Below are 18,069 nucleotides of genomic sequence, written 5' to 3'. Positions count from 1 at the left end.
GCTCAAGATTGCAGGAACAGGCCAATGATGAACTGGAGAGAGAGAGAGAGAGTCCTGCGGTCAGTGTGTGATAGTGACGCTTGTTCTTACCGTTATAATGGAGTCTGGGTTTGGAGAAACACATGAGGAAATCAACAAACAAACTCTGAGCATATAGGACAGTGAAATACAGCTGAAAATCTAAATAATCATATTTTTCTCAATTATTTTTTTCTGTATTTAATAATGTAGATCAGCTGGGAAAAATCAAAGCTATTTATTTGCTCTCAGTACATTAAGAGCACATTGCTATAATAACATGGACACAAAAAAAAACATCTATGTTCCTGGTAGAAAATTCCACTGAAACATCATTAACCTGTTAGCCAGCACCCCCACTTTTGGCATTCGCAAATTGAAAAATAAAAAAATAAAAATAAACGCAAAAGTTTTGCGAAAATCTGTAGTGGAAACGCGCCTAGTGTTACACTTTTTTTTTTTTTTGTACTACTTTATTATGCTGCATCATGATTAGCTGAGCTACAGGAACACTATAGTGATACAGGTATCCTGTAACCTGGATAATCATCATCATGGTGTGAGCAAACCCAAAGTCATGGATTTGATTCCCAGGGATCAGATGTATAGATTGAATGCAATGTAAGTCTTTTTGATTAAAGTGTCTGATACATGCATAAATGTGCATCTGGATAATGAGTTGTTAAATGTGCAATATAAGAAATAAACGAGTCTTGAGTGTGTGTTAATTGGACTGTGCAACATGATGTTTAGGTTTGAAGATTTCTCTCAGCTCATATGAATACAGCATGTGTTCGATAGTCAGAGAAAACAACTTTCAAAAAGATTTGCAGAACAATAGGAATGATTATTTTTCAGTTTTCACAAATTATTAAGAAGATGCTCTTGTTTGTTTCTGTTATTCTGTTATTAAAGCACTTTTATGCAAAAAAAGATCTGATCACAGATAACTAGATCTGGATATGGAAGGATATATCCTTGTCCACCATTGTGCTGAACAACATTAAATAAAAGGTTCTGATAAAAGACCAAAACAGATAAACATTCAACAGCATGCTGTACATCCGCCATACAAGAAAAAGCACGTATTAAGATGCTTACATCAGCTCCATTTAGACTCAGGAGTCATAAACCTTCCCAGAAAGACATGTTTTAAGTTTAGCTTTGAAAAGCGATTCTGTTGTTACTGTTCTAATAAAAAGTGGTATATAGCAAAAGCCCAGTCGGCCCATTATGCCCACATAGGCTATAGCACGTTAGTTGGCTAGAAAAAAAAGAGCTATAGAGAGTATTTTGCTAAACGTGTACTATATTACATATTTATTATATTTTTTACTTATATCATTAAATAAAGTTGTTATTATAATAAAAAACGCATTATATTTAATTATTTTTAACCTTAAATAATACTGCCAGCTGATAGGGCTGTCTGTAGGCAATGTTTACAGCATTATGTGTGTAAATGACCGCAAAAATATGTATGTGTGTGTGTCCCTTTAAACGTGTTGTGTGCGCGCACGCACGCTCTCTACGTAACGTAAGCTGTAACTCAGGGAGAAGAAAGAGGTGCGGACGAGGAGCACATTGTGGTGTTTACAAAAGTTTGAAATATATATTGTAAAAAGGTGGATGCACTTTTCGTTTTGGTTCTTTTAGTACCCTTTGGCAAGCGGAGCGAGGTATGTGTCTTTATTGTGTGTTTGCATGTTGTATTTTAAAGTAATATATAATTTCGTATGGCACGTGTTATTTGTCGAGCTCTTTTGGTTAATTTCTCATGTATGTAATAATTTATTTGCCTTTTGGGTATCTGTAGATGTGTATTTGTTTAAGTAATCTGTTATTTGTACATACGTTTTTTATTTATGAGTATATTGTTTCTTTATGTAGTTTCACGGTGCTACAACACAACGTTTATCGAAGTCACGGTTGATGGCGCTCAAAGCGAGCGGAATAAAGAAGATTAAGCACCCGTCGAAACTCTCTGTCTCGTTTGTCGACGCCGAGGGGCTGCTACAGTGAAACTCGACGCTTATCGGGACTCTGCATCGCTTCGCTGCTGCCCTGTTCGAGAGAGTTCATCACAACGCCGCACTAGGATCAGCACGGCGCTGCGGACGTCTGCGCAGTCACAGCGGATCGTGACGTCATTATAACTGCTTAAAGGGAAAGATCGCAAGGTGGTAGCAAGGCACCGTTTAACATTACAGATGAGATTGAGACTGTGAGTAAATCGTATTCCCACGTGAGCTGCATCCATTCATTGGAACTCTGTAAGTTGACATGTTCAAATGGAAAGGAGAATTGTTTTTTTTGAACTATTAAATTGAAGGATACAACTACAAGAGACATTTAAATTGAATAAGTCAAATCACAAAAAAAATATTCAAGTTTACTTGATTATTTAAAGACTATAAACTTGTGTGTTAAATTTGAACGTTTGATTGTTGAAGATTTATCTAGGACATTTAAAAAGTCATACACAAAGAGTACAGTTAACTTTATTACTGTTTGTAAACACTGAAATTTCTGATCTATTACAAGGGAAATATTTAAATGTTAAAAAGTGTTTACAGATATGCATTTGTGTTGATTCTCGTTGCTAATATTTTGAGTGCTTACATTTAAAGGTCTGATGGAAATGGTATCACTTATAGCTTAAGTTGCCCAGTTTAAAGAAGCAAACAACATTAAAGAGGCCATGGAAAACCCACCTGAAAAGGAAGTTGAATCAGTTGAGGAGATGCCACTTCCAGCTGAAGAAATAAGTAACCCACCAGTGCAACAGATCAGAGCAAGCTCACGTGAAAGAAGCTTCACAGAGAAAGGTCGAGAGATGCATGAGCTCGAAGCAAAGAAACAGGAAAGGTCCTTCCATAAGACATATGAGTCCTGGAAGCAGGCTGCAAGAGAGGCTAGATCAAATTTGAAAACATTCTGTACACGTGAAGACCTGGAGCAAATACAGCAGGACATTCAAGGCAGACATGATTCAGTCTATCAGCGTTATGAACCGATTCTGCGTAACCACACTACTACTCCAGACATTGTGAAACGTATGGATGCCTGCGCTGCACTAACTGCAGAGATCACTGATCTTGTCAGTAAACGACTGGAAACTTTTAATGAAAGTTATAACGAAGAACTTGTGAAGGAAAGAGTAAGGCAGGTGCTGAACAAGGATGAATATGGATCCGTTTTTGGATGTACAGTAACAAACACAGTCGTTTCAGAGTCATCACTGGGATCCGATAACCAATCAAAGACTTCTAAAGTCTCAAGTAAGCGTGCTGATGCACAGGCAGAATTTGCAGCGAAACTAGAACAAGCTAAAGCTTTACAAGAAATTCACAATCAACAAGCTAAGCTTGATAAGATGGAGCATGACTGGAAGCTTTGTGAATCGAGAATGTTAGCGGAGATAAAGCAGAAGGAGGCTGAAATGCAGTTAAGGCTAGTTGAGGAAAAGAAGCGGCTACAACAGCTACAAGTTGACAAAGACGTTAAAGTAGCAGCAGCTCGTGTCAAAGTGTATGACGATTTGGAAGGCAACCTTCATTGCTGTAAAGATGACGAAGGCCCTAGCATTCACACTGGCTGCCAAAGGACAGAGCTTACATCTCAACTGAACCCAGAAGCACAGTTGTTCCTACCTCAGCAAGCATCATGTGAAGGATATGAAGTTACATCACCTCAGGAAACTGCAGATCTAGCTCAAGCAATAGCAAACTCACTAAGCACACATCGGCTGCCAGTTCCAGAACCCACTGTCTTTGTTGGTGACCCTTTAAAATTCATAGATTGGAAGATGTCATTCATGGCCCTCATCGATCGAAAACCTCTTCCTTCTGGTGAAAAAATGTTCTATCTGAAGAATTACCTTGCTGGGGAAGCTCGCAAAGCGGTGGAGGGATATTTCTACAGAAATTCTGAGGATGCGTATCAAGGTGCCTGGAAAGTGTTACAGGAAAGGTACGGGAACTCGTTCGTCATCCAAAGAGCGTTTCGAGACAAGCTGATGAGATGGCCCAAAATTGGAGCAAATGACCCACTGGCATTACGAGATTTCACAGATTTCCTACAAGGTTGTGTCGAGGCAATTCCTCACGTAAAAGGATTAGCCATCCTAAATGATTCTGAAGAAAACCACAAGCTGTTAAAGAAACTCCCCGAATGGATTGTGAGAAAGTGGAACCGAATCGTGGTGGAAGAGCTAGACACATCAGGTGACTATCCAAGTTTCAAATGCTTCACAGAATTTCTGCAAAAGGAAGCAAAAATAGCTTGTAACCTTATAACCTCTGCGCTATTTGTGAATCAAAGGAACACAGATGAAAGGTTCCCCAAACGTGCTAAGGCTCTCAGTACAAAGGTTCAGGTGAACGACTCCAGCTCAAAAAGACCAGAGACGTACATCTCTAAGCCAAAGACATCGTGCCTTTTCTGCAAGGATGAAAAACATCACATTGCTCAATGCTCTACATTTGCTGGAAAGACTATTGAAGAAAAGAAAGCCTTCATTCATGAAACCCACCTCTGTTTCGGATGTCTCAGAAAGGGGCACATGAGTAAAGACTGTAGAAGAAGACATACATGTGGTACGTGTGGTCGAAGTCATCCTACCTGCTTACATGAAGAAAGGGATAAAGCTCCTTCAAAGGACCCTAAAGGGGCATCTACGAATGTTCAAGCAAATGAGGACGTTCATAAAGTCATGACCCACGCACTCACTCAATGTTCTCCTGCTACTTCCAGCATTGTGCCAGTTTTCATCTCTACAGTGGACGAACCCCAAAGAGAAGTACTAACTTATGCTCTACTTGACACCCAGAGCGACTCAAGTTTCATCTTGGAAGATCTTCTTGAAAGTTTGAATGTTGTCTCACAACCTGTGCAATTGAGGCTCAGCACCATGACAGCTGCTGACACGATCACTGCCAGTAAGAGAGTCCGTGGACTTAAAGTAAGAGGACTACAATCTGCAAGTTCTATACCACTACAGCAAGCATACACAAGAGACTTCATTCCAGTGGACAAGTCGTATATACCCACCAAGCACACAGCGCTTCAGTGGAGTCACCTCAGACACTTAGCAAGTCAGCTATCACCACTTTTGAACTGTGAAGTCGGACTTTTAATTGGATTTGACTGCCCATCTGCTCTAGCTCCCTTGGAAGCCATTATAGGTGGTGAAAATGAGCCTTTCGCGCAAAGAACTGTGCTTGGGTGGAGTATTATAGGCCTGTCTAATCCACACCTTGACCGACAAGGAAATCAGAGTTTTGTCCACCGTGTTGCAGTAAAGGAAATACCTGTCCCATCGCCCAATGATATCCTGAAAATTCTTGAGTCAGATTTCAATGAGAAAGCTTATGAGGATAAATGTGTGTCACAAGAGGATGTTCGTTTCATACAGCACCTCAGTGCCAATATTCATCAGAAGGATAATGGACATTACGAGCTTCCTCTCCCATTTAAGTGCAGCAGCCGACCCTCACTACCCAACAACAAAGGGCTAGTAACTGCTCGACTACAACACCTAAAGAAACGGCTCAAGTCCAATAAACAGTATTATGATCACTATAAGGCTTTCATGGAAGAGATGATTATCAAGGGTGATGCAGAACAAGCTCCAGCTATATTAAATGGAGAGACAGTGTGGTACATCCCACACCATGGGGTGTACCACCCTCAGAAACCAAACAAGCTGAGGGTGGTATTCGATTGTTCAGCAAAGTTTCGTGGTATATCTCTAAATGACACACTTCTGACTGGGCCTGATCTAACCAATTCCTTGGTGGGAGTGCTGTGCCGTTTTAGAAAGGAGCCAGTAGCAGTTACCTGTGACATAGAGAAGATGTTTCACCAGTTTCTCGTCCCACCTGATGAACGCAATTACCTGAGATTCTTATGGTGGGAGGGTGGAGACTTGGAGAAAGAGCCTCAAGAATATCGCATGGCAGTCCACCTCTTTGGTGCCACGTCTTCACCTGGGTGTGCCAATTTTGGCCTAAAGTACCTGGCACAGCAGCACAAGGTTAACTATCCTTCAGCCTCAGCATTCATTGAGAAGAACTTTTATGTGGATGATGGGTTAACCAGTGTTCCCTCAACCAGTGAAGCCAAAGAACTAATAATGCAAGCTCAAAGAGTGTGTAAACATGGAGGTTTACGGCTTCACAAATTTAACTCAAATAAGGAAGACGTTCTGAGTTGTTTAAACCCGTCAGAAAAGGCAACTACATCAAAGCCTCTTGACTTTAATCTTGAAGCAGCACCAGCTGGACGCGTACTCGGCATTCAATGGTCAACAAAGGATGACACATTCAGTTTCAGCATTGACCTTAAGGATCAACCATTGACTCGCCGTGGTATTCTGTCTGTTATAGCCTCTCTATATGACCCTCTTGGGTTTGTCGCCCCATTTATTCTACAGGGAAAGTGTATCCTACAAGAACTGTGTCGTAGAGGTACTGAATGGGACAACGAACTTCCTGATGACTTGCGTTCTCAATGGGTGGGTTGGAAAAACGATCTTCTGAAACTCAAGGAAGTATTGATACCAAGATGTTATCACCCACATACCTTCAGTGACATAGTCAGAACAGAGTTACACCACTTCTCTGATGCGAGTAATGTAGGATATGGTGCTTGTTCCTACCTCCGCTTCAAAAATGACAAGAGTGAAGTCCACTGCAGTCTGGTGATGGCTAAAGCCAGGGTCTCACCTACAAAGGTCATAAGCATTCCCAGGTTAGAACTCTCAGCCGCTGTCATATCTGCCAGAATGAGTGTCATGCTGAAAAATGAGCTGGAAATGAAGATTGACCAAGAGTTCTTCTGGACAGACTCGCAGGTCGTTTTAGCCTACATTAACAACGAAGCCCGTAGGTTTCATGTTTTTGTCGCAAATCGAGTGCAGCTGATACGAGATGTCACAGATCCTAGTCATTGGTGTTACGTAAATACAACAGATAATCCTGCTGATTATGCATCTAGAGGGCTTAATGCGTCTGCCATCTCTACATCAATGTGGTTATCAGGACCCAAATTCCTGTGGGAACAGGAAGTAAATGCAACACCATACACACCTGTGAACCTGCTTGTCGGTGATCCTGAAGTTAAATTAGTCCAAACCTTTGTGACCTCAGTCAGAGACGGAGCAGACATCCTCAGTCGCTTAAGTCGATTCTCTTCTTGGTCTATGCTTCTAAGGGTGGTTGCAAGAATAAACAGATTGGGCCACAAACAGATGTACAACGGTGATCATGTGACAGTTGAAGAACGTGAGAGAGCTGCTAAGGTGGTCATCAAGCTTGTACAGCAGCAAGCATTCTCAAAAGAAATGCAAATAATTGAAAGAGGAGAAGCTCTACCAAATTCAAGCGCACTGTACCCTCTGGATCCTATTTTGGACAATGGCATCCTCCGTGTTGGTGGGAGGCTAAAACACTCATCTCTCAGTCAAGATCTAAAACATCCTGTAATACTTCCAAAAGGTAACCACATCACTAAACTAATTCTGTCATATTACCACACCAAAGTTCGTCACCAGGGAAGAAGCCAAACTCAAATGGAGTTAAGAATGAATGGATTCTGGATCATTGGAGGCAGTAAGTCCGTCGCCAAGTTCATACACAAGTGTGTGCAATGTCGGAAACTCAGACGACCAGCTGAAGAACAGCGTATGGCAGAACTTCCCAGAGAACGTGTTGAGGTTTCCGCTCCATTCACGTACTGTGGTATGGACTGTTTCGGGCCATTTATTGTGAAGAGAGCTCGTAAGGAGCTTAAGAGATATGGCCTATTATTCACTTGTCTATCATCTCGTGCAGTCCATATTGAAATGATTGAGGACCTATCTACAGACTCCTTTATCAATGCCCTAAGGTGCTTTATCAGCCTCAGAGGAGCAGTTCGCAAACTTCAGTGTGACCACGGCACTAACTTTGTTGGAGCTAAAAATGAATTCGCAAAATCACTGGAAAAGATTGACACCAACGCCTTAGAGATCTTTCTTACAGAAAGGCAATGCGAGTTTGTCTTTAATGCTCCTTCTGCAAGCCATGCTGGAGGTGTCTGGGAGCGCCAGATACGAACTGTGCGAAATGTACTCAATGCCACACTTGCTTTATGCCCAGGCAGGCTTGATGACGCATCACTCAGAACGCTGTTTTATGAAGCAATGGCCATTGTAAACAGCCGCCCTCTAACGGTAGATGGGATTAATGATCCAAATTCACTCGAACCATTGACCCCAAACCATCTGATAATGATGAAGTCTGATGTTGCTCTTCCACCTCCAGGAGAGTTTGTAAAACAAGATGTGTATGCCACTAAAAGATGGCGCAGAGTTCAATACCTAATCGAACAATTTTGGAGTCGTTGGAAGAAGGAATACCTTCTCAACATTGCAGCACGTCAGAAATGGCATATTCCTCGCCGTAACCTTCAAGTGAATGATGTTGTAATCATCAAAGACGATATGCTTCCCAGAGGTCAGTGGCAATTAGGCCGAGTGGTGGAAACCAGTGAAGGAAGTGATGGTCTTGTAAGGCGAGTCAAGTTGCAGTTAGGGGAGCGAAAACAAAATCAATGCTCCAAGCCCACAGTCATTGAAAGGCCCATCCAAAAATTGGTGGTACTTATTGAAAATGAGTAATCAACGACTGCTTTGTGATTCCATTGCATCAGACCATGTAATTAAGTTCTATAAAACCTAACATTTTAGACTTCGCATGCATATAAACTGTTTGAAGGCGGTCATATTGATGTTCAGAAATCATGTTCTGATTCATTCACAGTTTGTCCTGTTCTTTCATCATTTCATAATTGGTGGGAGTGTAAATGACCGCAAAAATATGTATGTGTGTGTGTCCCTTTAAACGTGTTGTGTGCGCGCACGCACGCTCTCTACGTAACGTAAGCTGTAACTCAGGGAGAAGAAAGAGGTGCGGACGAGGAGCACATTGTGGTGTTTACAAAAGTTTGAAATATATATTGTAAAAAGGTGGATGCACTTTTCGTTTTGGTTCTTTTAGTACCCTTTGGCAAGCGGAGCGAGGTATGTGTCTTTATTGTGTGTTTGCATGTTGTATTTTAAAGTAATATATAATTTCGTATGGCACGTGTTATTTGTCGAGCTCTTTTGGTTAATTTCTCATGTATGTAATAATTTATTTGCCTTTTGGGTATCTGTAGATGTGTATTTGTTTAAGTAATCTGTTATTTGTACATACGTTTTTTATTTATGAGTATATTGTTTCTTTATGTAGTTTCACGGTGCTACAACACAACGTTTATCGAAGTCACGGTTGATGGCGCTCAAAGCGAGCGGAATAAAGAAGATTAAGCACCCGTCGAAACTCTCTGTCTCGTTTGTCGACGCCGAGGGGCTGCTACAATGTGAGTTGTTTTTTTCTTGAGAAAAATGAATGCCTATCTTGTGTAGCCTACCTAATATTTATCCAAATGAGTCAATAATAAATCAAATCACAATAATCAAATTTAATTGAAATAATAAAAAAGCGTAGCTTACCAGAAATAGTATCATGTAAACATTGTAACATGTTGTCACTAAACCTAATAAAATTCAATTATTTACTTAAATGTTTTGACAATCACAATACACTTATTGTGATGCAATATTTTTTTTACATCCCCTCCCCCCTCCCCCATAAATCTCACTCCAAGCAAAACTGAAAAGTTGGCAGCTATGAGTCAGCGATCTGAAATACTCACATTGAAGATTTGAGGTTCAGTATTACAGTTTTTTTTCGATTGCTAAACGACAGTGGGCACAACTGGAGTCACATGTGCAAAACTCTAACTACAGTCTGCACAGCAGCAGTTCATGTGGACCAAATTCTAGTTCGTTTTTCATTGCTTGAACAGTTTTCAAAACTCTACACACTTATCCCATGACTTTAACCACAACCTGCACAACACTGTGGATTTACAGCACTTTGTTCAAATGCTAACACACTGCTGTCAAAACTGTGAACCACACATTCAAAACAGAATAGATTTCAGCCTTGTGCCTTTCACACACTGCTGATTGCAATCTCAGCTGAAAGGCTCCCATACACAAAATAAATATATTTGAAATATATTTTTGGAATATATGCAAATATTCGAAATTGGCCCAATAAATATATTTTAGTTAAATATATGTAAATATATTTCACACTTACTGTAACATCATATATTTTTGTTATATTTCAGAATATATTTCAAAATGATAAATATAAGTGACCAACAATGCAAATATATTTCAATGTATTTGGAATATATGCCACATATATTTTTGACACTTTACGTAAAATATATTTCGTTTATTTGTTTGGTCACCACCCACATGACCAATTGTCTCTTTTGGAAGCCATGCGTGCCGGATGTGAGGACACGACTGCCAGGGATGGATAAGGCACTCCAGAAGGTTCTTCCCCAGGTGCATGGCAAGAGAGAACATTAGATGTGATGTTGATGAAAGCCTGTGGCCTGATGCTAGAGAGAGAGAGGCAGGATTAGCCCCTCAATTATTTGTTCGAATTACAGTATGTACTTTTATTTTCTACCTTTTTTTTCTCATTACTGTAATTCCGTAAATTACTACAGACTACTGACGCAAACTGCTAATTTTCATCTACATTAAAGAATTGTCATGTTCTAAAAATTTAAATAAATCATGTGAAAGAATGTCACTCTTTTCTTTGAAGAAAATATTACTTTGTATGAAGTCACTGAAATTGTTCAAACTGTAAAGATGAAAAGTTAGTATTTTCTGTATTGGTGTTTGATGCTAGTGTTTTTACTCTCAGTGTGTTCTGAGTGACAGTGTGTGTTATCTCAGTGAGGGTTGTGCCAGTGTTTGGCTGCACTGAGCCTGTTTTGAGCCATGTGTTAAGAGTTGTGTTGCTTGGAGTGAGTTTTGCAGGTGATGTGAACTGTTTAGCTCAGGAGACTGTTGGTAGTGCAGACTGTTTGTAGTTAGAGTTTTGCACATGTAGCTCCAGTTGTGCTCACTGTCGTTTAGCAATCAGAAAAAACTGTAAGTGATGGAGGCCCGTCTGATGAGAAGGACTCTGATTGGCTGAGTCTCATGAAGAGGCGCGTCCAGTCCTTGTAGATTATTCGGTCATATACTGCTCTCTGCTGGAGATACAACAACATGGAGCTTTTACATTGTTTAAATGTTGATATGTTGTTGTTTTTCCCCGGATATGTGCGTTCACTATTAAATGCTGAACCTTTACAGTTTATGTTCTCAATCTAGCGAGGCTGTCAAATGTGTTTTCAGGAGCTTCAAAAAAAGATGATTGTTTCTGACAACGATTTTTTTTTTTTTTTTTTTTTTTTTTTTACTTTTTTACTTTTTCCGCAACCTCAGTAATGAAAACGAAAGTTTAATTTCATCAAGCAGTCAGTGAGGGGCAGCATCACTAGCAGGAAGACATATAACCCACTTATAGACACATGGGGAAAGTGACTGAAAAGACAAAATGATTGAAAATATCTTGCTTGTAGACATAAAAATGTATTTGCTCATTTTTTTATTCTTTTCTCAAAGCATTGGGAATCAAGGTAAGCACTTAAACACTTCAGGTAAACACTTAATTTGTTTTGTGTGCTTCATTTCTTTCGAGTCTTTTGCAGAAATGCGACATACAAATGTAGGCTAGTCTAGTTTAAACCATTTGAGTTTGTTTTTAGGAATTTATTTAGGAAGTTCTTGCAACCATATGGTCGCCTGTTTTACAAACCATCCGATAAAATTAAATATGTCGTGACCTGTTTTCATTGTTGTTTGTGGTTTATAGTTTCTTCAGAAATACATTACCTTCGCTACATGTTTACAGTCCTGACCAAAGAAGACACATTTCCTGCGTTCATTGCTGAGGCTGAGTCCGATGACAAACTCATCGCTCACTACAGTAATGAAGAACGAGTCTGGATAAGAGAGAATCTGACCGACTGGACCAAAGCCCCTGCAGAACCTCCTGAAACCAGAGACTGGTACCTAAAGAAGTTGTCCGATTTTTCAAACTGCACACTGTTTAAAGAGTGTTCTGGTGAGTGTTTGAGTGGATCTATATACAATAATGACAATACTTTAAAAAAACGTTTTCAGTGGTAATGTATTCAAATCCAATAGTTAATTGTTAGTTCAACGATAATCACCTTTTTAATTTATATTAATACATGTATTAATATAATGTTTAAAATATTAATAAATGTTTAACCGTCACCGTGTTGTTTCCTATTTGACTGTATTAAGTGATAATGTTATTTTCTTCATGTTGTTACAAATTGTATTCAAATAGACATACATAATAAATGTAGCTACTTAATCCAAATACAAAAATAAACATTCTATACAAAGACTTGAACAAGTGAAACATGCATTTCTCTATAAAACAATAAGACATTTAATCAATTAAATATAGATTCAAATAATAATTTGAATATAGATAAAAAATAACAATTCAAATATATTAAATGTATAAATGGCAAAAAAAAAAATTAAAACACGCAAACTTTATAAATGCTCTTACTTTTTTACTTCAATTGAATGCGTTCCTGATTCATAATATATATATATATATATATATATATATATATATATATAATACTGACTCCAAACAGTGTGTGTGTGTGTGTGTGTGTGTGTGTGTGTGTGTGTGTGTGTGTGTGTGTGTGTGTGTGTGTGTGTGTGTGTGTGTGTGTGTGAATAGCTATATATAAATGTATATACTGTATATATATAGGCTATATATATGTTTCTCATGAGTGTTGTTCTGTGATTGCAGAGCTTCATGTTCTTCAGAGAATGGTTGGCTGTGAACTGGAGAAATTTCCTAATGGAACAAGGAAGAGTCTTAAGGGCTTTAATGATTTAGTATATGATGGAAATTATCGTTCTGCCTTTAATTCTGACACTATGCAGTGGATTGATAAAAGCCCCAAAGCCAAAGAAACTAAAAAGAAAGTGGATCGTCACAGAGAATACAACCAGTCCATCAAGCATTTCCTCAAGACCTGCACTGAGTGGATCCTCACATTTAACAACACAATTAAGAGTAAGTTCTGATCAGATCAGTGCAACACAGTGAACACATAACTATAGATTATGAATTATGAAGACAAAATTATTAAAGGAATAATCACCCAAAAAATTTAATTATAAATGAACTTTTCTTCTGGAAAACATAAAATGTGATTTCAAAAAAAGGAATAAAAAAACATTTCACAGCACAGAAACCACAGAGATGGAAAAAAAATATTTGTAAATGTTTGTCAATTGCATTTTTTTTTTCTTCTCCAGGTTCTCCAGATGTTCATGTCTCTGTGAGTAAATCTCCTGCTGATGAAAGTAAACTGGTTCTGGTCTGTCTGGCCACTGGTTTCTACCCCAGAGATGTTCAGATGAACATTAGATTGAACAGAATTAATCTTGAGAATCAAACATCTTCTGGAATCAGACCAAATACTGATGAAACCTTTCAGATGAGAATCAGTGTGAAGATCGACAGAAACCATGAAGGATCTTACGACTGTCTGGTCACTCACAGCAGTCTGACAGAACCAGTTACAGTAGACTGGGGTAAAGATCCATCATATATTGTCACTAACAATGTTGTAGCAAGAGAACATGATAATACAAACAATTACTGTCGAAGCCAAATGTAAAGATTATTTAACCACTAGAAGGCGGTGTGCACCTGTTCATGTCATATGATATTTAAACTTCGCTAACTCTTATACTTGCCCCGGCTTAAAGTAAAGCCACTAGAACTACAATTAAAGTCTCCACTAATTTTTAACAGTTCATAAGGTTGATAAAAACATTTATAATGAGTTTTTATATTATGTTTGTAATTCTGCAGATGGAACATGCTCTAACTGTGATCCAGAACCTCGATGGGTTGTCAGAGGAATAGTAGCAGGTCTGCTTTTAATTCTAGCTATTGCAGGGACTTATTTCTGCATCTTCAGAAGGAGGTCAAATCGTGAGTTATAAATTTAAACATTTATTTTTTAAGCACATTTAAAAACAACACAAGTTGGCCAAAGTGCTGTACATGTCTAAAAGTTACTCAATAAACACTCAACAAACATTACTCAACACAAAACAATGGCTCAATATACAACACTGATCAGTGTCCCAAAACCTAGGGGCAATTCACCTTTGGCTAAGCCCCGCCCCCCTTAGTTACTGTTACTACGTCCGACAACTTCATATTGTTGGACTGTGGCAACACGGTGGCGGTAACGTTAGTCACCTTCAAAACTACCACAACAGCGTGTCTGTAACATTAACGTTAGGTGTTTGTATCTTGAATAACAAAGTTAGCTAACATCCAGCCGCTAGTCAAAACATACAATCCTGACTTACGTGATAACTAAACTATCGCTAAGCTTGCTTGCTAGCACCTTGATTCTTCATTAATTAGGGTAGAGAACCGAAATTATAACCTAAAACAGCATAAAACTGTCTAACTAGTATAACTTCACAGTAAGGTTAAAAGCAAAATTTACCTTAGAGCACACAAAAGTGTGCTTGTTGATCCTTGAGGGGTTTAGCTGACTGTGAGGACGTCCACACAGTTTAATCCAAAGACGACACTTGTCAGGATTTGACTTCGGTTTTGGTAAGGGAAAAAAATGGACACCCCCCTCCAGCCTCTCTGGGAAACGCGTATCTGTGTTACAAATGCCCCAGGCACAATGTTTAACCATATTTTTGATAAAACTACGACATTAATAGCCTGAGACCAAAATTATGAGACGCCTGTGTTAAAGTAAATGCAGCGCTGTGAAAAAGTGTCGGACCTCTGTGGAAGCTCGTTCTTGGCTGCGCTGTGATTGGTCAATCTACATTCTAGGGTGTGGCTTAGCCAAAGGCGAGTTGTATGCCACAGCGTAGAGGTGTGTTTCCAGCATAGATTTAAAGGTCCCGTATTATGCCCCTTTTCACAAGATGTAAAATAAGTCTCTGATGTCCCCAGAGTGTGTATGTGAAGTTTGAGCTCAAAATACCCAACAGATCATTTTTTACAGCATGTTTAAATTGACATTTTTTGGGGCTCAGAAAAACGAGCTGTTTCAGTGTGTGCCCTTTAAATGCAAATGAGGTGCTGCTGGACGACACAGGGGGCGGAGCTTCATGAGCTCGCGCTCAGTCTCTCAGGACAATTTCATCTCACGGAATGATGATAATATCAGAAACTCTCAGTAACGGCGTTCATTTCGAGTCGGACAATAATGCCTACAGAGTCAGAGTGCTGTATAGAGATGAAACAGGTATGGTTTAGTAGTTTAATTACGGTTATTATAACGTATTTGTCATCTGCTTGTAGGCTATGTATCCATTATTTATTAATAGTAGAGTTGAGGGAGCATTCCTGTGGGCGGAGGTTAGTCAAGAAACGGTTCTAGTGACATCATTAAAGAAGGAAGTAGAGGGATGTAGTCCAATCGAGCCGTTTTTTGTAGTCAACTTCTGTTAAATAAAATATCTCGCTTGGCATTGAACTTTGAGCTTTATAATTTTACAGATATTATTTATGCTCTAACAGCAACATTACACACTAACTAAAGTTTGAAACATGGGATCACGTAGAACGGGACCTTTAAAACATTCTAACGAGTCACAGAATATGCAACACTTTTACTTTAAATGTCTTATTTTTAAATATCATACATTTTAAAATGTATGAACTATAAATGGACAGTTTCACAGTATATAGCCTACTGTGTGGCAGTAGAAATATGTGAACTAGTAGAGATTTTGATGATGATTTTCAATTTGGATTTTATTTGATGGGCACAGACAAAAAGGCAAGATGGGATATAATGAATGAATGAAAGGTGTGATATCAGTGCAGTTTGACATAAACATATTTACAAGAACATAATATCTGTATGTTTTCAAGATAAGTTTTTATCCTATTTATTTTTCATGTAAGAACGGCACAGTCATTTGTAACTTGAATGTGCAAGGCTTCTGGTGTCATTCGCTTCCAGTTATTAAAGCCGAACAAAAAACGGTCTGTTATGCTGCTTGAAATTGTGAATTTTTAATCATCATTTCATTATAATAATCCTGAACTCACTTGTTTGCAACACAAATAGCACTTAGTTATTCTTCCAGTTATTCACCTATAGGTGCTAATTAATCAAAGTCTCGCACATTCACATGAAATAGTTTACATCCACATTGTGAAATAAGTGATAACTGGAAAATATCCTGTAACTTTTGTAGGTCTGATGACAAGCTGGCCCTGTTATGGCGCAGTGACTGGGCAGTAAAGACTGCAATGGAGGAGAATATTATTATGATGAGGACCACATATTATCACCTCTACACACCGGTATCTCCACATCACATTCATTTTCTTTCTTTGTGCAAAGAGAGATGAAAAAATTAAATCAAAATCCAGTCCAAACTGCAGGTACAGACACCAGTCCAGTGGATCAGCAGTGATGGACTGGGATGTGAACAGGTTTATGGGCGCTGATGAGAAATTACTCATTTTGGGTCATTCTAAACAGACATAGTGTTCTTACATTCTGGCTCCATTCTGGGAAAAAAAGTTGTGTTTGTTCTTGATTTTGTTCCTTTAGCTGTTTCTAATCTGCATCACCTGTACTTTAATAAGAATGCTTAAAGGAGTCCTATTATGCTTTTTTCACTTTTCCGACTTTAGTTAGCGTGTAAGTCGCTGTTTGAGCTTAAATAAGATCTGCAAGGTTACAAGGGTCAAAATCCTCTCCAAAGGGAGATATTTTATTTAACAGAATACACTTTCCAAGAACTACAAAAAAATGGCTCGTTTGGACTACAACGTGATTTTTCCGGATCTTATGAAGTCATAATGTTACTCATTTAAATAATCGCGGCCCAAGGAATTCGCAAAAAAGGGATGAGGGACATTTACACTGCATGGTTCAAGTGACCCAATTTCGATTATTTCCTCCCATGTGGCACAGATCGGATATGACCCACGAACGTGTAAGCAGGGAAAAAGCACAATGGTTCCGATATTCTGAGATCGGTTTCAGGCCTCATTCACATGTGGAAATATACGTGCATTTGCGCCTGCCTTGTAAGATCAGATATTCTCCTGATAATGCGAGAATGTCAAATGTTTATGAAACATCTCACTGTACAGATATATCTATTACAAATGAAACATCTATAGTTGACAAGCAGAGTATTCATTTCGATGCGAAATAAGTGGCGATCTGGTGCTGAAATGTGAAATGATGCTGAGTTGCCGCTGTGACTGTCATCAGTGACGGAGGCTCATGCACAGACGAGCGCTTCAAACTATTGCTAACTGTTGTGGATGAGACTCTATTCGTTCTGGTGAAATTACTAAATAAAAATCACATTAATGACGTATCTCTGAGTTCTGTCAATAAATTAAACTCATTGCATTCATATTCTAGACTCATCTGCTTTACTAAACATATACTTTATTAATAGAGTTTGGTCTTTTGAAATCACTATGTTGCATTAAGCCACGTTAAGCATTTTTCACGTTAAGCCCGTGTAGTGTAATGCAGATATCGGTCACTTTTAAAAGAAGTAAGTAGGAGGTTAAAAAAATAGGATATGGTCAAAAAAATCCTAATTGGACATTCAGACTTGCAGTGTAAATGTGGCCAAGTAGAGAAGACAGTGTTGTCTTTGTCGTTGTTTTTTCCGTTTAATGCTGACGAACTTAGAGTGGCGAAATTTTATTTTAAACACTGTTCCTGAACATTAAAACAAACGAGTATCTATGCCTGGCAAATTTAATAAGAAAGAAATTGTTTTCTGTTGCTTTTGTAAGACCGTTTACCGCTCCTTTGGTAAATTAACCGTCATTTTGTGATCGATTACTGTTAGTACCTTAGTTTTCTGACAAATATCACGATTAAATGGTGGATTACATTGTATTTATAATGTATAAGAAAATTACAACAACAAAAAAACATACCACTCTGAAACGTCCTGTGAAATCCATGCTTGCTAAGTCCGTATCTTGTTCTTTAACATTGTCA

At 38.7% G+C, this 18,069-nt stretch overlaps 2 protein-coding genes across 4 annotated transcripts; both read left to right on the top strand.

Moving 5' to 3' along the window:
• Positions 1-1,481: 1,481 nt before the first annotated feature.
• Positions 1,482-8,680, top strand: LOC311300164 (uncharacterized protein; the record flags this gene model as incomplete). Its single annotated transcript, XM_084424297.1, has 2 exons — positions 1,482-1,697; positions 1,909-8,680. Exon 2 carries the CDS (start codon positions 2,720-2,722, stop codon positions 8,678-8,680), a length of 5,961 nt encoding a protein of 1,986 aa, XP_084280423.1. The 5' UTR covers positions 1,482-1,697; positions 1,909-2,719.
• A 336-nt stretch (positions 8,681-9,016) lies between these two features.
• On the top strand, positions 9,017-16,546 carry LOC311299324 (zinc-alpha-2-glycoprotein-like). 3 transcript variants are annotated; one of them, XM_084422838.1, is made up of 7 exons: positions 9,017-9,082; positions 9,294-9,423; positions 11,838-12,089; positions 12,828-13,097; positions 13,343-13,621; positions 13,905-14,027; positions 16,283-16,546. In XM_084422838.1, exons 2-7 carry the CDS (start codon positions 9,336-9,338, stop codon positions 16,327-16,329), a joined length of 1,059 nt encoding a protein of 352 aa, XP_084278964.1. In that variant the 5' UTR covers positions 9,017-9,082; positions 9,294-9,335; the 3' UTR covers positions 16,330-16,546. The 3 variants fall into 3 exon arrangements, with proteins under 3 accessions (XP_084278964.1, XP_084278965.1, XP_084278966.1); XM_084422839.1 differs by lacking the exon at positions 9,017-9,082 and having other exon boundaries at positions 9,300-9,423; positions 11,877-12,089; XM_084422840.1 differs by lacking the exons at positions 9,017-9,082; positions 9,294-9,423 and adding an exon at positions 10,716-11,601 and having other exon boundaries at positions 11,877-12,089.
• The last annotated feature ends 1,523 nt before the right edge of the window (positions 16,547-18,069 follow it).

The sequence above is a fragment of the Rutilus rutilus genome (assembly GCF_951802725.1).
Source record: "Rutilus rutilus genome assembly, chromosome: 11".
In the NCBI taxonomy this organism is placed as follows: Eukaryota; Metazoa; Chordata; class Actinopteri; order Cypriniformes; family Leuciscidae; genus Rutilus; species Rutilus rutilus.
The sequence above is the reverse complement of the archived record's forward strand: the minus strand, read 5'-3'. Positions and strand labels throughout refer to the sequence as shown.